The 21600-nt window shown below is 34.1% G+C and overlaps 1 protein-coding gene across 5 annotated transcripts in view; it reads right to left on the bottom strand.

Moving 5' to 3' along the window:
- Positions 1 to 1405: 1405 nt before the first annotated feature.
- LOC125841502 (ATP-dependent DNA helicase Q-like 2) overlaps positions 1406 to 21600 on the bottom strand; it is a 52456-nt gene continuing 32261 nt past the window's right edge. For 2 of the 5 annotated variants that reach the window (XM_049520652.1, XM_049520651.1), the window contains exons 7-18: positions 14679 to 14715; positions 14569 to 14602; positions 12173 to 12225; positions 12028 to 12105; positions 11884 to 11949; positions 9870 to 9936; positions 9724 to 9777; positions 6829 to 6936; positions 5241 to 5305; positions 3441 to 3519; positions 2718 to 2935; positions 1406 to 1755 (exon numbers count right to left, since the gene is read on the bottom strand). In XM_049520652.1, coding sequence (XP_049376609.1) covers positions 1567 to 1755; positions 2718 to 2935; positions 3441 to 3519; positions 5241 to 5305; positions 6829 to 6936; positions 9724 to 9777; positions 9870 to 9936; positions 11884 to 11949; positions 12028 to 12105; positions 12173 to 12225; positions 14569 to 14602; positions 14679 to 14715 — 1048 coding nt within the window. In that variant the 3' untranslated portion in view covers positions 1406 to 1566. Of the gene's footprint in view, positions 1756 to 2717; positions 2936 to 3436; positions 3520 to 5240; positions 5306 to 6828; positions 6937 to 9723; positions 9778 to 9869; positions 9937 to 11883; positions 11950 to 12027; positions 12106 to 12172; positions 12226 to 14568; positions 14603 to 14678; positions 14716 to 21600 lie in introns of those variants that run through there. The other 3 variants (XM_049520649.1, XM_049520650.1, XM_049520653.1) reach the window with 3 other exon arrangements.

The raw sequence follows: 21600 nt of genomic DNA on the forward strand, positions 1-21600 counted from the left end.
TATATTGATAAAAGAAAGATGGTAACTTAATATTTTATATAGTTTTTGANAAAAAGTTACTTTTTAAAAGTTATTTTTTTTAAGTCAATCCAAACGGGCTCTCAGTTTTGTTCGCTATATCAATGGCTTCTTTATGCATTCTTATTAAATTACAAAATACATCCTTTTGTTGTAAATTGGAGTCAAATTTGACCATGTATTGTACAGAATGAGTAACTTTGAAGATATATTTTTAACTATATTGATAAAAGAAAGATGGTAACTTAATATTTTATATAGTTTTTGAATATTTAAGTTTTAATTTTGAAATATTGAATTAATTTAATTAAATTTAATTATAAAAATTAATTAAATTAATTTTTTTTAAAAATGAAACATGACAACTATTGATGGAAGGAATATTAGGGTAAATTTAATTTTCTTATTTAAGAAATTTGGACATCTAAATTTCACGAAATGAGTTTTCATAATTTCAAGAGCATGTTTGTTTGACGAATGACGACAATGTTATGAGCTAAAAGTACGATAGAAGATTAAATAAGAGCAATTTCCAACAATATAGAGTTAAATTTAAATGTGGAAAAAGACTTAAATCTATTCTTAAATTTTGTGAAATGGACTAAATTCACCCTCCGATAATAATTGGGGTAAAATATACTCACGCTTTGATCAAATTTGCCACATAATTATCAAAATTGTGCAAATTTCATTTTTCTTAGTTTTTTTTTTTATTATAAAGAATTTCAATTTTCTTAGGTATTCTCCATGATTGTGCTAAATCATTCACCCCCATAACAATTGATTCTCTCCACTTTAAGAAAAGAACACTACTCGAAGAACAACATTACTCCTAAAACTTCACCCCTATACTCATGGTAAGAACACATCAATTCCATGCAAATTGACTCTGAATGATCTTTCTCACATCTTAATGTAAAATTACTTGAACTATTTTAAATGTGTAAAATTATTTTGACAATTACTTGGTGATTAAAAAAATAAGATTATTAGATGATATAAATTTATAAAAGATTTATCTAATTCTAACCTTGAATGTCTCATAAAAATGCTACTTAAATTTTGATAACTAGAGTTACCAAATATCTTTGATGGTTGGAGTTGATAGGCAACCGCGTGATGATTGAGATCCCTAATATGTGCTTTTATGCATAAAAGAACACAATGAGTTAAGCTAGTGATTTAATCATAACCTAATATGTGCAAACTAGTCTAGGTTAAGTTTGGCCAAAACCAATTTCCCTATGTTTGAAGGATAATTTACAAGAATGACTTTGGAAGTAGATGATCTTGAACTAAATATTAAATTTAAGAAATTTTAGTTTTGACCTTTAAGGTTTATCCATATAACAAGCGAGGGTTAAAAGTTCAAGACCAACCATTTCCAAAGACATTTGGAGTAATTTCCTGCAAAAGATTCATTCACCATTCATCAGATACTTGTATTACGCACAAGTACTATATGATCAATAACATATCTAGTGTGATCCAACAAAATTAACAATAAGTACTAGTATGATCATATTTCTAAAAAAGATTAACACAAATTCATGTTTCATCTTCACTGCTTTCAAGGACTACAAGAGCTTTCTTGGTTTTCAACTTCTTAACAGTATTGCCTTTGGTCTCTTTGCTTCCATCTGCATCTTTTTGGGGATCAGACTCATAACTAGCAATCTCTTCAAGAATTCTGCTTCCGTATTTTTCAGTCTTCAACTTGCCAATTATCTTCTCCAACTGCATAGAACACACAGTAGTATTCAGATGATTGCATCACATGAGAAGATCTAAGGCTGTGCTATCAATGCGATAGTGTAAATTATAGCAGTCTCAGCTCTTAGCTAGAAGGATGTTTACATTTTCACAACTAAAGAAACATTGCATCTCTACATCTCACCTACTTAACAGGCCCGTAAATGAGCATGCGTTGGAATAACTATGTCGCATGCACATGAAGCATGCAGGGATTTCAATTACTCTGCAAATTCCTGCGACCTCAGATAATACCATTGAAAAATCTGAACTCTCTATGTCGACTTACCTGTCCTACTTCCCTTCTTTGGCCATACTCAAAAACTGTCCATTTCTCCAAAGAGTAAGAACTTTCCTACTTGACACTCCACTTATCATCAGATGCTCAACTTGGGACTCATTTTTATATTACTAATTTGTCTCAATGAATGTCTACTTGATTTGGCAGTATTACTACAGCAGGTATTAGAAATGTGAACGTGTGAGGAAAATTGTGGAAGCAGCCATTGCTTTCTTTCTTGATTTTTAGAATAGTATAAAAGAAAACATTTCATGAGAGAAGTAAAAGCAGAGTCCAGCCTCCCTACCCCACAAAGGTAAGGGTAAAGTTTGCATACATCCTACCCTCCCCAGACCCCACTTGTGGTATTACACTAGGTATTGTTGTTGTTGTTTTAAGTAAAAGCGGGGTCCAGAATTTTAGTAGATAACAGTACCAGTCACTAGATTTTTCTTTTAGCAAAGTAGAGATTACTTTGACATGGATGCCTTCATCAAAAAATATAACTTTGACATGGATGGAAAGGAATACCAGACTATTGGAGGTAAAAAAGTTCAAATTCCTCTTTTCTGAAGATTTTATAAACTATAATCAGATAACAAGTAATGGAACACCAAAAGTTAGAAGTTAAAACATCAACTCTGTAAGCAAAGCAGTAGGAACACACCTCTTCAATTGATTTTGGTTTCTGTCCACTCAAGGTACTGATTTGTTGTGTAGATAATACAGAATGAGGGAATATTCCCCCATGGATGGATGCGAGTTCCTTTCGCAGCTCGTCAAGCTTATCATCCAATCCTGTTGATCTTTCTCGTTTGGATGATTTCATACTGCTTGAGGTCCTTGACTGTCTAGTTGACATCTCAACCGTAATAATTTTATTACCTGAAAGTAAACCAGAAAAAGAAGTTAGATAACTATAGGACTCTATGATGACTTGAAGCCCTTTTCCTTTCTTTGATTGTATGTAACAGAGACGATAAATAGCTGGCTTAGCCAAAAAAATTTGTGCCTGGGCTTGATTTATAGCATTCTTTCAAGCCAAGCTCAAACTCAGCTTGAATACTAAATGAGGCAAAAACTTTGCTGGAAAACATTTTTGAAACTACTTGGCCAAAAACTTGACAAACTAAACTGACAGAAAATCAATAGAATTTTTCAGAATTCTCATAACTAAGTCAATTCCTTTAAGTAATAAGAAAATATCAAATAGAGGGTCTCTTCATTCTTTTCTCACGCTAATAACAGAAAGGAATAATCATTGCTGAAATATTCCCAAAAGCTCTTTTCTCTTTCTTCTCTACACTATCCAATACAAAATTCTCCTCACGCTAATAAAAGAAGGTTGAGTTGCTGCATATTTGTGTATCTGAAAGAGAAGGGTACTTACCTTGCAATACTTGCTTTGCCAGAGGTCCTGCTGTGACATATGCATTTGTTGCATAGGCTGTATGCTGAAATTCTTCTTTCTGCAGGGAAGGAAAAGGAACAAAGATGTTAGTTCAATGCTTAGAAAAAGGGAAAGGAGATAAAAGTCACTTTTCATATCCAGTATTTCGCTGTCTTGTTTCTTCTGTACAGGATAAAAGGGGGAAAATAAAATTTGAGGAAAAGGATTTTCATTTTATATGCTTAGTAGTTTGTACTTTTGGTCATGTCGCAACTTCTACTTTCCCTTTAATCTATAATAAACAAAAAGGAAATCCTACACTAAGCTTCTTCAACACCCTTGCCTGAATCTTGGATCACACCTTAATACTTGAAAATTTGTTTCCCTCAAACTTAATTATTTACTCAGAAAAAATGGAGCTTTTTGAGGTGGCAGCTAAATAGATACTACTAAACCGGACAAATATATATAGCAACATCAGAAATGTTGCTGGTTAGCTAATTTGAGTAATTCCTTAGCTTTCTCTGGACAGAGACTGCATTTGTGTCAATTAATGTGTACACATGCAACACAGAAACACTAATAACAATGTATCAGAAAGCAAAAGTGAAGGCATTATTGGTTTCCTAGCCGTGAAGCAAGTTGTATTTCTCAAGGAATGAAGGAGAACTCCTTTTAGGATTATTTTTCTCAGTATTTTTTTGTGACAACAGAGAAATACCTGAGGTCCGGTTAGGGCATTGTTAGGATGGACCTTCCCTTTACCCTTCTCCATTTAAATATCAAGCTTCTTTTCTCAGTATTTTAAATATACAAGTATGGCTAAGACCATAAGAAAATAGAAAAAGGGAATACCAAAGAAAATAACTTTTGATAGACAGAAAACAAAGCAGCAAAGACTGATAAGACAAAGTCATCAACTAGAAAATATCTAGGCACCAGTGATTGGTATCGTCAATATAGTAGCTGCAGTAAAAAGCTGGATACAGATGGCATATGCACAGAGAAGGAAATTGTACAGAGAATATTTTTTTTTGTATAATTGCAAAGACCAAACCCTAAAAAAAACAAAAAGCAAATGCCACATGAAAGGTACTCTCCACTGGACTTCCGTCCTGTTGCCAAATGTATTTGCAGAAAGAATATAGGGGTACTTTCTCTCAAGGTCACAGTTCTCTAAAATAAGCAGATTTTGGGAGCAAGGACCACAGGAAAAAAGATAAAAGGATAGTGATTAGAGAAGCTTATATTACTCTCATTTCTTCCTAAATTTTAACAGCATAATATTAAAAAAATTCTAATAGTGGTTGCCATGCTTGATAACAAAGTGCATTCAAAGTAAGCCCTTAACATAGAAAAACTGGAGTTGGAAAAGAAAAAATAGGAAGTCAGATTCCAGTATTGTGCCCCACTTTCTGTTCTCGGCAACAAATTTTTCTGATAAGAAAAATAAAGATTAAAATTAGCAGATTATGGACATGAGTACAGTAAGCTATGAAACAACAACCTTGGGATTTAAATAACAAGCAGTCCTTGTGCAGTTTTAGAATATAAAACAGGAATCATCAAACTCTAATTCTGTGATGCAGAACAGATTATATCACATCTTTATCTGCAAGTTACTACACCTACTAGTTTGATAAAAACAATGTTGACAATATTGAATTCAACCTACGCGTTTTCCATCCTTGATAAGTTAGCTATGTTCCAGGGAATCAGATTTTACGTTTGTTGCTAGCCGGTCAAATTCCTATTCTAATATGTTCATAAAAGAAAATAGTGTTTGAAAAGAGTCCATACAAGAACATGATCCAAAACAAGCTTGATGACAAGTTGCTCCAATTCATCTTTTTTCAGATCGGGACCTGAGTATACCAAGAAGAATGCATTATCTGTTTTGTGTCCATTACACCTAAAATTGCAAGCACAATAAGAGAATAGTAGCAGAGTGATAATGACTAATGAATTTGAAACGAATCTGCTCAGTTAGACTGACATTAAGCTCTCAATATAAACATTGAACAAGACAATGAATGAAGGGGGAACACAGTCTTGCTAAGACCATCTCCAACCTTACTCTATTTTACTCTCCATTCTCTATATTTGGAGAGTAAAATAGAGAATGCCCTCTCCAAACACTCTCTATTTTACCCTCTATTCTCCAATTATCGAGAGTTGAATAGTAGTTCTCCGAATTTGGAGAACTACTATTCATACGCTCTATTTCACTTTTTCAATATTATATTATTATTTCTATTATTTTGGAATTAACGTATTATTTTTCATGTAAGGCTATTAATTAAATCTCTAATATTCGTAATTTTTTTAAAAAAATTTAATATATTATTTTTAAAAATATATAATTTAATATATACTACTTTCATCCCAAATTAATAATATTTCAAATATTTTTTTAAATTTTCGTTACTTTAAGTGATATAATTTGATACATTATTAATTTTCATTTTTCACTATGAAAAATGTACAAAATTAAAATGATAAGATGAAAATTTTAATTTAAAAATACAATACATAACATTATAATTTAAATACAAGATAACAATACAATTCAATACATAACATAATAATTTTAAAAATCACAACAATAATTTAGTAATCCGGTTGATTGTTTCCATATTTAACAATATTTCAGGAAAAGAATTAGTGTATGTTAAAAGGCATCTCGGTGAAAGAGGACTGAGAACCATAAGGCGAGCGCCAAAATGCTAGCATAAACTGCTCCCACACACACGCATGATAAAGGGGAATACCTGGCTATCTCCTACTTTAAATAGAGAAAATCCCTAGAATTCTCTGATGCCGGGGCGTGGTTGAGATTGCGCAGTTGTGCTTGTTGATTTCTTTTTTTAGTTATTTGTAGTTGTTCTTTAGAAATTTAAAATAAAATATAATTCTATACTAAATAAAGAATTTGAAAACAAATTTTTATATTACATGAAAACTATATAGGGTGATTATTTGGATAAAAGAAAGAAAGGATTTATATTATGAAAGAAGAAAATAAAAATTAAACAGAAATAATAATACAATATTGAGGAGAGAAGAAAATTCTTTTTTAGTGAGTAAAATAGAGAATTGGGCTAGAGTTGATTGTCTGAATAAATAAAGAACTCTATATTTGAAGAGTAAAATAGAGGATAGGGTTGGAGATACCCTAATGGGGGAACACAATCCAACTTTGTGGACAAGAGACAGAAGCTATATCCATGTAGAAGCTACTTTTTAGCAGCCATATTTTCCCCTTTAACTTAAAAGATTGATTTGCCCTAATTATACTGACACTGCTTTTGCTCAAGACTCTGTTTTGGACTTCCTTTTCTCTAGGAGATGCATATTTTTCGCAATACCATGATTGTGTGAATCTTACCTAGGTTCTTCTGCTTAACCTTTAGTTTTTCCACCAATTGCAACATTGTAACCCTTTGATCATTCTCTTGTATATCTTTCAGCATAGACACAATGAGTTTTGCATGACCTGCACACAAATATAGCGTAAGGAGAAAGGTACTTCCTAAGGGGAAACAAGATTAAGTTTGAAACATCTCATTGTAGATATGAAAAATCTTGAAAGGATGATATCTTTTTAAGTGTGGTACATAGCAATCATAGCAACGATAAATGTGCCCAACAAAAGGAGAGAGAGAGAGAGAGATAGAGCTAAGAAATCTACTACCATGATTTCTCATGCTGCAACTAGTTGTCAACGAATTTGAGCATCCAAAGCAACCCTAAGTCAATTAGTGGAGTAGATATTTATAAACCATTAATTTTTTGATAAAGGATGCCCTTAATCATCGGGTGACTTTATATCTTACACTCTCCCACAACCAACCTAACTTTTCGGTTCAAACATGAAATCTGTTTAAAAGTGATGAGGCTGCAGTAACTCAAATAGGAGTAGACTTGGGACAGCTGACTCAATGAGCTAGGAATTAAGAGAGAAAATTGCAAAGTAGACTACGGGATGGATCATATGTTGCTTGGGCTCTTCGAAAATGTCACTGGGTGCGTGTTGGATCCTCCAAAAGTAGTGCAATTGGAGGATCCGACACGGGTACAGCTACATTTTTGGACAATCCAAGCAACATAGGATGAATCAATAAGCTTGATTATTAGTGATAGGGAAGTCCAAAATAGTAAGAATGAGCTGAGAAGAGAATAACTAGAATTAGCCCTATTTGAAAGATTGGAGAACTAAATGAGTACTAGACAATTAACCGGCTTATCAATGTTTAGCTCTGATACCATATCAAAATCTGAGCATCCAACCACGTAAGACAAGGATTGAAGTAGCCCAAAATCTTTATAAACCACTTTAGATTCCCTTAATCAATGTGAGAATTTATCGCTAACACTAGTATATATCATCTATATGCCCATCGATCCATCTTACTTGGACTGTTATGTGAAAAAATATTTCTCAATCAAAAGTAAGAATTTGAAGTTGTTGACTTCTAATGTGAATATGGGCAGTCATCCCCATTCCTACGGGTTCTCCACTAGCCCAGTGACACACTAACGCCCCTCCCCCTAAATCCCGGTCCCCTTGAATTAAACCTTTCTCTTTCCATTTCAAGAGAAAAAAGAGAATGATGCAGTGTCGTCCTTGTTTTTTTTTTTTTTTTGGGAGAAAGGTTACATAAATTAATACTAGCACATAGTCTGTGCTGAAGCCACATCTACAAGTAAAAAAACGTGTCCTTGTTCTTTGACTCTATCTTACAAGGAGTCTATGATGTCAAGCGGAGGTGCTGTATCTTCTAAAAGGCTTTCTCTACAACAAAGTTGAAACCAAAAAATATAGTTCATCTTAATTTATACGGACTGAGGTGTAGCACTCTTCAAAATTCTTCTACAAAAGTGTCATCCTTGTATGTCTACTACAGAATTCAGACTTAGATAAGAAACCAACCTAACTTCTTTGCGTAAACAAGAAAAAGCTTCCTTTGCTCAAATTTTTGCATATTATTATATTGGTCCAGGTAAGGGTCTAGAAAAATAACAAACAAAAGACAAGCAAAATATATACATCTTCAAGTAAAAATTCACATTTCGTGAGCTTGTGTCTTACTCAGTAAAGCTACTTTTTTGGAAACCATTCAGATGTCATTGCTCCTCTATGATCAATGGTATTTTGCTACGTAATCTTGTGTTCTGCAGATCTGCTACTGTATACTCCTGTTTCAATTTGTTGGTTTGATTTTGACTTTACACAGGGTTTAAGAAAATAAAGAAAACTTTTGAATCTTGTGGTCTTAAACTAAAGATATATATAATGTACCAAATTCCCTTCAATCTTGTGGTCTTAAACATACCATGTGGAAAGTTAGAATTAAGGAATTACCAAAAAAGGGAAGAGGCATTCTTTTTGAGACAAACTAAAAAGGAAAGTAAGACAAACAAATTGAAATGGAGGGAGTATTATTCATTTCTCTGTGTTTAGATTGGAAAGGAAATGGAACAGTAGGAAAACTTGAACCCATCTTTCTTCTCATTCAACTGAATAGTTGGACCCAAAAGAAAACTACGTTCTTCTACATTATCCCTTTCCGCTTTATATTTGTAAATCAAACAAGAGAAAGAAAACATTTTCCCTGTTTTTCTTCCTTTCCATGCTTTCAAACAAGTGCTTTCTCTCTCTTTCTGTTGATAATTCTTATAGAGAGTAGTTACTTCATATTTTAGTGCACTTGAGGAACATCAGATTCTGTGACAGAAACAGAATAGGTGAAGCATTGACAATGAAATACAATTAAATCAAACTAATGGATATTTCATATCTAGATGTTTAAACTAGCGCGATGACAAGAGGCTGTTACAATGAGATATTAATTAATTGAATTTCCCCTTTCTCCAGTACTCCCTCCGCCCACCGTGACGTATTTTTTTTAAAAAAAAAAACAGTAAAGGAAAAGGAAAATGATGCAATGGTAAACTGACGACATAATAACCAAACAACAATATAAGAAAAACTCACCTAGCTCACCAATTGGAGTGCAACTTATACATTTCACTATTAGGATAATCATTAATTATGTTGGAGACTGTAAAAGGAGAGCATCTGTTACTGCTCATTTATATCAGCAATTTACTATCAGAGCAAAAGGATCATACTGGATCCAAGAAAAAAATGGTTGGAAACTAAAACTATCATAACTAGCGAAGACTGCAAAAGACAGACTATACAGGTAAAGCCATGCTTTTAGACAACTCGTAGACATAATAGAAGATTGGTACAAATACAAAAGTCAAAACAACATACTTGAGACATCCAGCTCTTCCATCTCATTTGAAAAGGCACAGTTGTCACACATTCCTGAGCAAGATGAAGGTCAAGTGAAGTTGTGGAGCTCTTCTGGCTATTGTGACAAGTTAACATCAGTATCCAACTTAAGAAGTTAACCATACCATTGCATTCTTGTAAAGGCTCAGCAAAGTGTCGGAAGAAAGCACTTCGACGGCACTCTCTTTTAGACTGCAACAAAAGATATTTATACCTCCAGCTTATTGTTAACAATTACTGTTTACATATGAACTCTAGTAGAAATTGAGTTCCCTTTAACTTGGGGAACTGATTCTTAATTAACAAAACCATAAAACTGATATACTTGTTATACCACTGTCACTTACTGGTTAAATAATGCATGTACAACCACAGATTAAGCAATCAAGAAACATCATGCCTACTTTGACATGTATGGATAACCATCATAACATCTCAGCGAGCTCTCTTGCATTTGGAATCTAACTAGTCAGCAACTGTATTTGAACTATTTGATTACAGCTTAAAAAAGATGTATTCAGGAGCCAGGTACTTTAAGAGCATCTCACATTAATATAGTATGCAAGTTTATAGTAAGAGCTAAAAAACTGGCAGGAAAATTTTCTCATTCATTTACGAAGTTAGTGCTTATCCTGTGTTGTACTTATAGTCACTTGGAACAGAAATTGTTCATCAAATTCTAAACATTTATTGTTCTCAGTTTGAGTGTATGGTATAAACAAACTCACCTCAATATTACCTCAATATGGTGTGTTTTTCATTTTCTAATTATGACACCAAGTTTTCTATTGGTTAATCATTGTAGGAGATCAATAAATAATTGGCACAAAGGAGGTCTATCCATTCATAGTAGCAGCAAAAAAGGAAGAGACTGCATCGACTATACAAGTTTATATCCTCTTGAGAAGCGCAGAATTCTCAGTATGGTATTTTCATAAGATGACAAAAGAATTAAGCTAAAAGCGCAGCTGAAAATAGCAGGCGGCATTACCTCTTTCAAAATATTGTTTGACTGGACATAGCTAATGTAATTACTAAATGCACAAAAAGCACTATGTGATTTAGGAACTATTTCGAGATGTGATATTAGCCTTGGGTGCTCACAAGTTACAAAAAGCAGTATAAATAGTAAAATTCCTAGATTAAAAGAACTGGTTAATCAGGTAGTTCTATTATAATGGGAATTTTCACATGAAATGAGCAAGAATGATACAGGATTGTGTCTAGAAGTCTTTCTGAAACAGAGAAGAGGTAATTAAGTTTTGTTGCATGAAATTTTACTGTCAAATTCTTCAAGTATTATTTTAGGAGTAAACACTACAGAAACTAAAGGAGTACAAGAGAAGGCATACAAGATGTTTATCATCTGAACTGTCTGTGTCGATGCTGATATGGTGAGGGTTTTAGATAAATATATGATATGGTAAGGTGACGTTCAAACGTTATTAAGAAATTAGATTACTTTTACCCTTCCATACCAGCAAAATCTTCTGTCTATTTGGACATTTCTACAGCGCAATTTGATAGTTGATAATATTATGATTCTCAATTTGGATAATATTTTAAGCAGGAACAAGCTGTTGCTATATCCTTCGAGTGAAATCTCTTACTAATGGATTTTTTTAATAGCAAACAAATAAGATAAATAAAAGGTCATATGATTCTCACGGAACCAGAATGGCATCTATATAGAGAACACAACCACTAATATGAAAAAATATATCAACAGCCAACCTTGTACTAAATGTATTACAATAGTTTTTGTTTTAGATATCCATCATTATTTATTATTGTTTTAATACTCTATCCAAGTATGTTGTTTATCGTGTTTCGATTATTGCACTACTTTGTTGTTGTTGTTGCTCCCCTCTGGTAGAATTTACACTGTTTCCTTGTGACTTGCTATATTTTCTTCTTTGTATCTGGAATTGCTGCATTTGAGCCAAGGGTCTTCCAGAGCTAGCCTCTCTACCTCCACAAGGTAGTGTTAAGGTATGGCATAAATTCTACCCGCCCCAAATACCACTTGTGGAATTTCACTGGATATGTTGTCGTTGTATTTCAACAGCCAACCGTATCCTACCCAAGTCAAAAAGGTACAGAAAACATCAAAATAAAGAGTTGAGGAGCCAGCCATACCTGACAATATCGTACTATGTCATACAGATTTTTTAATCCAGAATTCTCATAGAAGACCATAGAACTCTGCCCAAAAATCACAACAGCCACCAATTACATCATCTTTCCCTAAAACGTTAACATCATCAGTCTAATTTTTTTTACCTGCCTAGGAGCATCAGCAGGCCTAAAGAAAAGAACGCATTCAGAAGGAAGTCCATCCCTTCCAGCTCGACCACTTTCCTGTGGAAAGGCAGTTAGACAGAGAAGCCTATATTGTGTGAAATGAGCAGGGGTAGGGAATTAGGACCTGGTAGTAAGTCTCCATTGATTTGCTCAAGCTGTGATGGACGACAAATCTGACTATGAATAAGGAGTGAGTTCATCACATCAGCAGACAATATCTCTAAGAAATAACAAATTAATTGAATGAACAAGATTTACTATTATGTTTTTGATTGTTAAAGGTTACTTCATTGAAAATCCAGCAACAAGAAAGGAAATTGATGTCTATTTCAAAAAAAAAAGAAAAGGAAATTGATGTCTAATAGACATGTACAATTCAGATTCCACAAGAAAGAAGCTTAGGTATATTTTTGTTTCATACGTTAAAAAGCTTACAAATATTAGGGGACTACTTGAAAAGAACTCCTCTCATTTCTTGAAAGACGAGTATTGAGAACTAGGTGAAAAATGGACACAGATTCCCACCTGTGGTCCAGCAATCTTATGGGTAAGCTGTTGAAAAAGGGAAGGCCCATTTCCAATAGCTTCTGAATGTCTTAAATGAGTAAGAAATTTGTACATTTTTTAAACGAACTTCTTGATAAGATCTAATAAGAAAACAGACTAACAACTGAGATTGGTTTTCCATCTCTACTAAGTGACAGGAATCGAGAAAGAAGTTTGACCTGTCAGAAACAAGTTCGCCAATGTTGACTTATGCTCATCATTTCTTTGATGATGAGCTTATTGTGAATACACAGTAACCTTTATCCAAAAAAAGATAAAAAACAAGTTCGCCAATGAATCTTAAATTTTTGAATTTTCTCACATGAAACTATTTGAACCATAGTTGTCCTAGTTAAGAGTCTACACTGCATTGCGCTACCAATGCCGGTAGAAAGATAGTCAGCAACTAGCTTTGCTACATCATCAGCTCTCTTTCTTATTTTTTTTTTTTACTTTTGTGCACTTTACAATTTTAACAGATGTTCTCCAAGGGATGCTAGTCAGGTTTTAACAGCATTAAAGTTTCTTAGTCCTGCTACCAGATGTGTTCATCACCTATTTTCCCCATTATTTTTTCAACCACCCACCTAATTTCCCCATAATAACAGGTTTTAACGGAATATCCCACCCCATTAATCCAGCCCCATATCCTACTTTATCGGTTGTCATTGTCGTCGATGCTGCTTCTTCCCTAGCTGCAGCTGCTCTGTCATTGTTCTAGTTGGCCGTCAGGGATAAATACCATATGTCCATCCCTACTTCGGCCTTCCTCCTTCACATATCTGAGAGGGGCTGATTTCCAGATTGTTGGAAGGATACCTTTTTGTTGTTGCTTTTAGATTTTTTCAACTTTCACTAATTTCACTTGCTTTTACCCTTTACTCTTATTCTGCATGCAATTCACTCCCTTTTGATGTTACTGTTTTTTTTTTTTAAAAAAGAAATTCACTCCCTTTTGGTTGAAAAGAAATACTAAAGATCCGACAAACAAAGTAAAGATTACTAATACAAATATTTGGAATAGAATAGTATTGAACGAATCATAAGGATACATTTTCATCAATTGTTTTGGAAAAAATAAGACTTCCATTATTATTCGATTTTAGTGAACAAGATTTTTTCTTAGAGTCCTTTTTTACCCCATAGAGCTATTGAATAGAAAGTTTATTTTTGTTAATATTTGTGTGTCAACTAATTGCTGTCTTGCTGAAGAATATAGGTATTTCTTTAGTGCTATATGTTTTCCTTTTTCTTACTTTTTCTGGTTTGAAATTATTTTGCTACTAATTTTCTTATGTTTCTCAATGTATCTTGATTGGGAAAAGGAACATTGGCTCTGAAGAAAAAAGAAAAATTCGATGAAGATAGAGTATGGTTAAGAAATCAATAAATAGTAATTTTTTTACATACACGAAAAAATAGAATCTTAATGCCTAAGATATTGGAACTCAGAATTTAATCACGTCGCATGTCAGACAATAGACTAGATCAATTCTTTTTCGATATATAATAACTAGATTATTATTAGGACAATGAAAACGACATACCCGAGAAAAGTTTATTCTCCGACTCTTAATCCATCAAATATCATCCAATCTAGAGGGATAGAATTCTTCAAATATCATATTGTTTTATCAAATAAACTTTTTGTTTATAGTGCGAGATCCACAAACCTGCTTAAAGAAACTAATGCTAAACTAACCTTTCTTAAACACTGAGGGGTGGGGGCAGGGAGGAATAATATCTTCACTAATGTATGTGTTTATATGATAAGACATGTCAAAAGGATATAACCAGGTAACTTACTAACCATCTACCTTGTTAATTCTCATGCCAAATGATGTATGAATTTATATGATAAGACATGTCAAAAGGATATAACCAGGTAACTTACTAACCATCGGGCTTGTTAATTCCCATACTAAATGTTGTATGAATTTATATGGTAAGAGAAGTCAAAAGTAACTTACTAACCATCTGGCTTGTTAATTCCCATACCAAATGCCACCTGAAAAAGAAAAACACTTCCAAATATGATAATTGCCATAAAAAAGTAAGAAGTCAAGGCACTTCATGATACATACCGTCCCCACAATGACTTGCAACTTTCCATTACTCCACCTATGACATCAAACATAAGTTACTTGTTGAATTATAATAGGATTTTACAATTAAAAAACTGATACCATGAATTATAACCATACAGATACAATAATAAAAGAAAATCACAATTTGGCAGCTCATACGCTGTAGATAATGTCCTCTGGAGGTGCTTGGAGGCTAAAGGTGTCCCGATGATTTATATTAGGGCGATAAAGGACATGTACGGTGGAGCCAAGACTCGGGCTAGAACGGTTGGAGGTGACTCGGAACATTTCCCAGTTGAGATGGAGTTGCACCAAGGATCAGTCCTTAGCCCTTTTCTATTTGCTTTGGTGATGGATGAGTTGACGCGGTCTATTCAAGAGAAGGTCCCATGGTGTATGTTATTTGCGGATGACATAGTACTGATTGATGAGACGCGGGATAGAGTTAATGCGAGGTTGGAGGTGTGGAGACAAACGCTTGAGTCCAAAGGGTTTAAGTTGAGTAGGACCAAAACAAAATATTTGGGGTGCAAGTTCAGCGATGCGTTGGATGAGGCAGATGTGGAAGTGAGACTTGCCACACAGATCATTCCTAAGAAAGAAAGTTTTAAGTATCTTGGGTCTGTAATCCAAGGAAGTGGCGACATCAATGATGATGTCACACATCGCATTGGGGTTGCTTGGATGAAATGAAGGCTTGCCTCTGGAGTCTTGTGTGATAAGAAAATTCCACCTAGACTTAAAGGTAAGTTCTACAGAGTTGTAGTTAGACCGGCCTTGTTGTATGGAGCGGAGTGTTGGCCAGTCAAGAACTCACATGTTCAGAAAATGCAGGTTGCGGAGATGAGGATGTTGAGATGGATGTGTGGGCACACTAGGAGTGATAAGATTAGGAATGAAGTTATCCGGGAGAAGGTGGGAGTGGCCTCTGTGGTGGACAAGCTGAGGGAAGCGAGACTGAGATGGTTTGGTCATGTGAAGAGACGGTGCGCAGACGCCCCAGTGAGGAGGTGTGAGGGGCTGGTTGTAGAGGGTACGCGGAGGGGTAGAGGTAGGCCTAAGAAGTATTGGGGAGAGATGACTAGACAGGACTTGGCTCAGCTTCACATTACCGAAGACATGACTCTAGATAGGAAGGAGTGGAGGTCGCGTATTAAGGTTGAAGGTTAGTAGGGCTAGCGTGTTGTCTCTCCTTGCAAGGGTAGGGGTTGTTAGCGTGTGTAGTAGTCCTAGTCTTGCACTTGCAGTTCTTGTCTATGATACCTATGGCCTTATGTTGTTAATGCGTTTCACTTCTCTCATTGTTTATTGATGTTACTGTCCTCCTTTGTTGATTGTATACTATCTTTCGTATTGGATGGTATGTTTATACACTGTTTCCCTCACCTTTTACTTGGATTCGATGTACTTGAGCTGAGGGTCTTTCGAAAACAGCCTCTCTACCTCGCACGAGGTAGTGGCAAGGTCTGCGTACACTCTACCCTCCCCAGACCCCACCTAGTGGGATTTCACTGGGTATGTTGTTGTTGTTGTTGTATACGTTGTAGATAATATCATTTCTTAAGGTGTGTTTTATAATATTAAATATTTTTGATAAATAATAATTTCGGAAAACTATTTATTAGATCATTTTCAAGAAATTAGCTGGGTTTGAAGTAGGTAATACCATATGGTAATAGCAGAAGCATGGGCAAGGGTTGATGTCTCAGTGATAATTTTGTGTACTAAGGGCTGTGTTATTTGAAATAAACGCAGAAGGTGGGGATGGAGCATAAGATGATCTCTCGGCGATAATCATATATCATATATAAAAGAGAACCCTAGACCCGCCTACGTGGCGCCACCACAAACCAGGATTCCCGTTTAATTTATTTTATTTCCCAAACTATCCTTCCCCTTTCATGAAAAGTTGTGACTTTTATGAAGAATTGTGACTTTTATCGAAAAGTTGCGACTTTTATTAAAAGTTGTGACTTTTATGAAAAGTTGCTACTTTTATTAAATGTTGCAACATTTATGAAAGGTTGTGACCTTTCCGGTAAGGCACAATAAGCATTTGTTCACACTACCCTTTTTTGTCTATAAATAGAGGGGTTTCCTCTCATTTTAAAACAACGAAAATTCTGAACATCCTCTTCTTCTTCTGCACAATTAAATATTTGATTCTGAACTTCTTCTTCTTCTGCACAATTAAATATTTGTATAATTTGCTCCTTTTGAGTGGCTCACTAACACTGTTGTTTTAATATCACAACACTGGTGAATAAAATTGTTTCATCCTAAGAGTATCTATTTCTTTTAACCTCGGATACTAGAGGGGACAAATTTTCTTAAGGAGACACCGTGCATTCAGTGAGCTCGATTTTTCCTTTTTGTTTCATTCTATTGTTACAGATCTTGGTATGTTTTTTTACCGTCATTAATTTATGCTTATGATATTAATTGTTGTTTTTGAGTACATGTTTTAAATTTGTTGTTTATGTTTCTGTAAAGTTATTGTTATAAGTATTTGTTAGTACATACTCTATGTAAATCCAACTACTGCAGATTCACAAATAACTTTTTACAGAATACATTTATTTAGAAATTCTCTAAAGAAATCTTTTCTTCTCCAAGAGATCAAGCCTAAAAATTTATATGATTTTTTGTTGTTGTCATAATAATGTTAATATTAACAGGAGTAAAAAGAAAATAGAAAGTCAAATAATAGAATTAAAACTAGCAATTAATTACAGTTATATGATACACAATGATGATTATTCCTCTCACACCAAAGTGCTTTTTTGAACTTTTTCCCCATTATCCCTTACTTCTCTTTCATCCTTACGGGGATCCTTAATGTTTTGTTTGTGCACAATTTCAATTCCAAAACACTATCATAACTATTTTACATATGAAATTTGGATTTTGGAAGATTACATTTTAATTTTAAAACACATAATGACTACATATTACTTATTGGTATATCATATGATTATGGAACCTTTGCTCTTGATAAACACATTAGTTATATATATATTTTTAAAAAATATTTAATATTTTGATGATTGTGTTATACTAACGTAATTTGCAAAGAAGAAAATTGAGAATAATATTCATTTGACTCTCTAATTAAAGACACTATGTAACCATGCATATAGATGATAAAAATCAACTAACCATTGTAAAATTTCAAAAGAAAATTAATGAATCTGTAAAATGAAATTATGTTAACTAGGAGAAAATAGTGTTATGATTTGTTATGTTGCCTTTTCTTTTAATAAAACAAAAGGTAAACTACAATTGAATAACCTATATACTCTTAAAAACAAATTTATATAAAAAATACTATAACATCAAAATACAAGAAAAGTTCTATTTTAATAATTTTAAAGAAGAATGTTCTCCATTTACTAGTTCTGAATATTAAGAGTAACAGTAGTGTTTATTTAAAACATGTGAAATAGAGTAACAATTGAGATATTTATAAGGGAAAATGACTTAAAACCATCATTAAGGTGAGATATTTTCCCATAAATATTCTCAATGATACAAGGCATCAGACTAAGAAAATGATCTCATCAAGCAAAACATTTTACACCAAACAAGAGAAAATGATCAAAATGGTCCTTAATGTATGGGGGGGTGGATGATTTTGGTCCTTCATATATGACGCCTTATAAAAATAGTAATATATGGTAAAATTTGACAATTTTGGTCCTTAAGCCCTAAACAAATGTGTCTCCACAAAAAACTGTTAAAATTAACGCTGAGTTACACAACTCTTCTCTGTCAAAACACATAACCACTATCAATGGCAGAAATCAAAAGCATCTGGAAGCTATTCTATCTTCTTCTATACCAAACTTTGTAGCCTAAGAGCCTGTTTGGATGGACTTAGTTTATGATTTATAAGCCGAAAGTCACAAGTTAGGATTTCTAACTTATGACTTTTGGCTAATTTTTGTTATTTTGGCTTTAAAATAAGTTTTTAAAAGCACTTTTTTTTTATCATACCCAAACACCACAAAAGTTCTTTAAAGATAAAAATCCAAATTAAGTCAATCCAAACAGGCTCTAAATTATCCCCCACCGCCATATCTAATCTCACCTTTGTTTGTCGTAGCTTCCTCTTCAGAACTCTCTTTTTTCTATTTTACCATTATTCATGTTTTCAGTTCCTTAAAAATTGACGGGTCGTCTGCTGGAGTTTGTGGAGAGATGGTGGAGGGTGGTGCTGGAATGTAGTTCCCCGTGTTATTTTTCGACCGAGAGAGGGAGATTAACACTGGGAGTATCCGAGTTTACCTGATGCTAGAATTTAAGGCATTTCAGTTGAAGAATTTCTATCACACATTTTTGCACCTTCTCCGTTGTAGAAGAAGATCGAGAAGCTTGATTAATTGAAAACACTACAATTTGGAATATGCAGTGGATACATTGCTCAGATGATTATATCAATTAGTTTGAAGTTACTATGTCTTCCTTGAGGAGGAAGACATAGTAACTTCAAACTAAAACAAACTATGTCTGCCTTGAGGAATACCATTCCATGCAAGTAAAATTCATTTCTTTCTGCTCTTATTTTGCTTGCCTTTCTCCTCCTCTTTCTGTGGTATTCTCTATGTTCATGCATTCTTCAAACCTGAAGTTGGGACTTTTTTTTAAAATTTATTTTTACTTCTTTTTGGTTCGCTTTTTTGTCTGTGCTTAATGCTTCTTTGTGGGTTTTAGGGTCGTCAAGCAGTTTTGAAGTTCAAGATTTCATGTTATTTATCACCGGAGAATTCCTATCACCGGTAAGCGGCCTGTCTATTTGTTTTGACAAAGAAGAGAAAGTGAGTGGTATATTTGGATCTGAGATTAATTTGAACAGTTTTTTGGGAGAGAAATGTTAGTTTCAGGGCTTACGACCTAAGATGATAACTTATATCATACTTTAAAAGGACTATTTCTATTAGGTGTTATGTATCAAGGACCAAAACCATCCAACCCCTATACAGTAAGGACCATTTTGATCATTTCCTAAGACTGGACACATCTATCTTCACAAGATAGGGGTAAGGCTGCGTACACACCACCCTCCCCACCCCAGACCCCATTTCTGGGTTTACACTAGGTATGTAGTTGCCTAAAACTAGACACATCCTAAGAGAAAAAAAAAAACTTAAGTGAAACAAAGGGCTGACAGGATGTCCTCACGACAAAGCAAAAAAAAAAAAGCAAAAAAGGAACTCCTAACAAATAGTAATTTCTGATCCTTCTCTATGGAGGAATCCTGATAGTATACCTGAAAATAATCCTACTACTTGCCCATAGCAAAGCCTAAATATCAGGAAAAGAAACTGGCAAGTATACTTTACCACAAAACACTCTGACAACGGACTCTCGAGCCAAATAAACTATGGAAGGCACACAGCACATTATATAAAACTTCACCTTGGTTACTACTATAAAAACACAGAACTTGGTGAGAAAGAGCGGACACTTCAATGGTGAACAAGATACAAACACGTAAGCGGCCTTTCCGAGCTTGGATATGGAGGATGCACTTATAGATGCAAGGAAAAGTAACATGTAGATTAGATATCTAATGTTAGCTTGAGAACATTCCCAAAAGATAACTTTAAGAAGGAAGTTTTTCAATAAAAAGAGCAAATCATATTATCATAATTACCAACTCTAGTAAATAACTAACCAAAATTTGGATGCGAAGAGGATTCTTATTCAAGTGGAAGGCTATGAGACGACTACTACATGTGATATCTGCTAAGAAAAAATGGCCCTCCAATTCGACTCAACCTAAAAGTTAGCTCATGAGGTAAGCATTCCCACGACCAACCCATTTTCTTAATCTTTGTGGAACATTCTAACCTCCTTGTCTTACCCACATGCCTAGGGATGGATATCTAGAGTCCTGATAGTATAACACGAGGGCCCAACATTTGGTAAATCAAAATAGGGGATGGGTCTCACTTTGAAATCATGTTATGAATATTAACCTCTTGGCTTAGTCCAACCCAAAAAACAAGCTCATAAGGTGAGGATTGTCCAACAACATATAAGGAGACAATAGTCCATTTGCTCAGGGAATGTGGGACATTCAAACGAAATAACGATTGCTCAAAACCATATAAGGAGTCAACAACCTAATCCCTCACTTGATTTGGGATACTTACCACTCGCGCATGCCTAAAACTGGACATCTATGACATGTACAACATAACATGGAGGCCCAACAATGGATAAACCAAAAATATGAATAAACACGACTCTGATACCACATTAAGAAAATGGACTTTGGATTCAACCTCAAATGGTAGCAGGTGAGGATTGTCCCAGATCATATAATGAGACAACATCTCATTCCCTCAACCAATGTAAGATACTAAACTGCTAAAGTGTGTGAATGTTTAAACTGTTAGAAAGGGTAGAATTTTATTTTACTTAATTATATCTTCAATACACCCATCACATGCTAACCTAATTCTTTTTCATGGGTCATGCATGTGAAAATTCTATGTGGTAATGAGTGGTGGTGAGACTCAAATCCAAGACCTCTGCGAGATCTACGACCGTACTTCAATGTGTGACCATCTCATCTTAAAAGCTTAAGCTACTAAAGAGGATATACTTTTACTTACTTAATTAGTCTTTCTAAGGAGAAATGGCATGGGAGTGGTAGTTTACATGAAAATTCTCCTGATATATTTAGCTTATTTCCTTTTTTTTTTTTTGGTAATTAACTATATTTTTATAAATCACCAAATGGTATTTACAGCTCATAACAAACTACATCACAGTTTGTTAACTAAAAAAGAAAAATTCAAAGGAGCCACAATTTCATAGAAAGAGAAGTTGTTGAATCCTAGTGTTAATGGCCTTAGGAGCCCTCATACTACACATATAAGCTACGTCTTTAGCAATGTATTCAAAACTT

The sequence above is a fragment of the Solanum stenotomum genome, chromosome 10 (genome assembly GCF_019186545.1).
Source record: "Solanum stenotomum isolate F172 chromosome 10, ASM1918654v1, whole genome shotgun sequence".
NCBI lineage: Eukaryota > Viridiplantae > Streptophyta > Magnoliopsida > Solanales > Solanaceae > Solanum > Solanum stenotomum.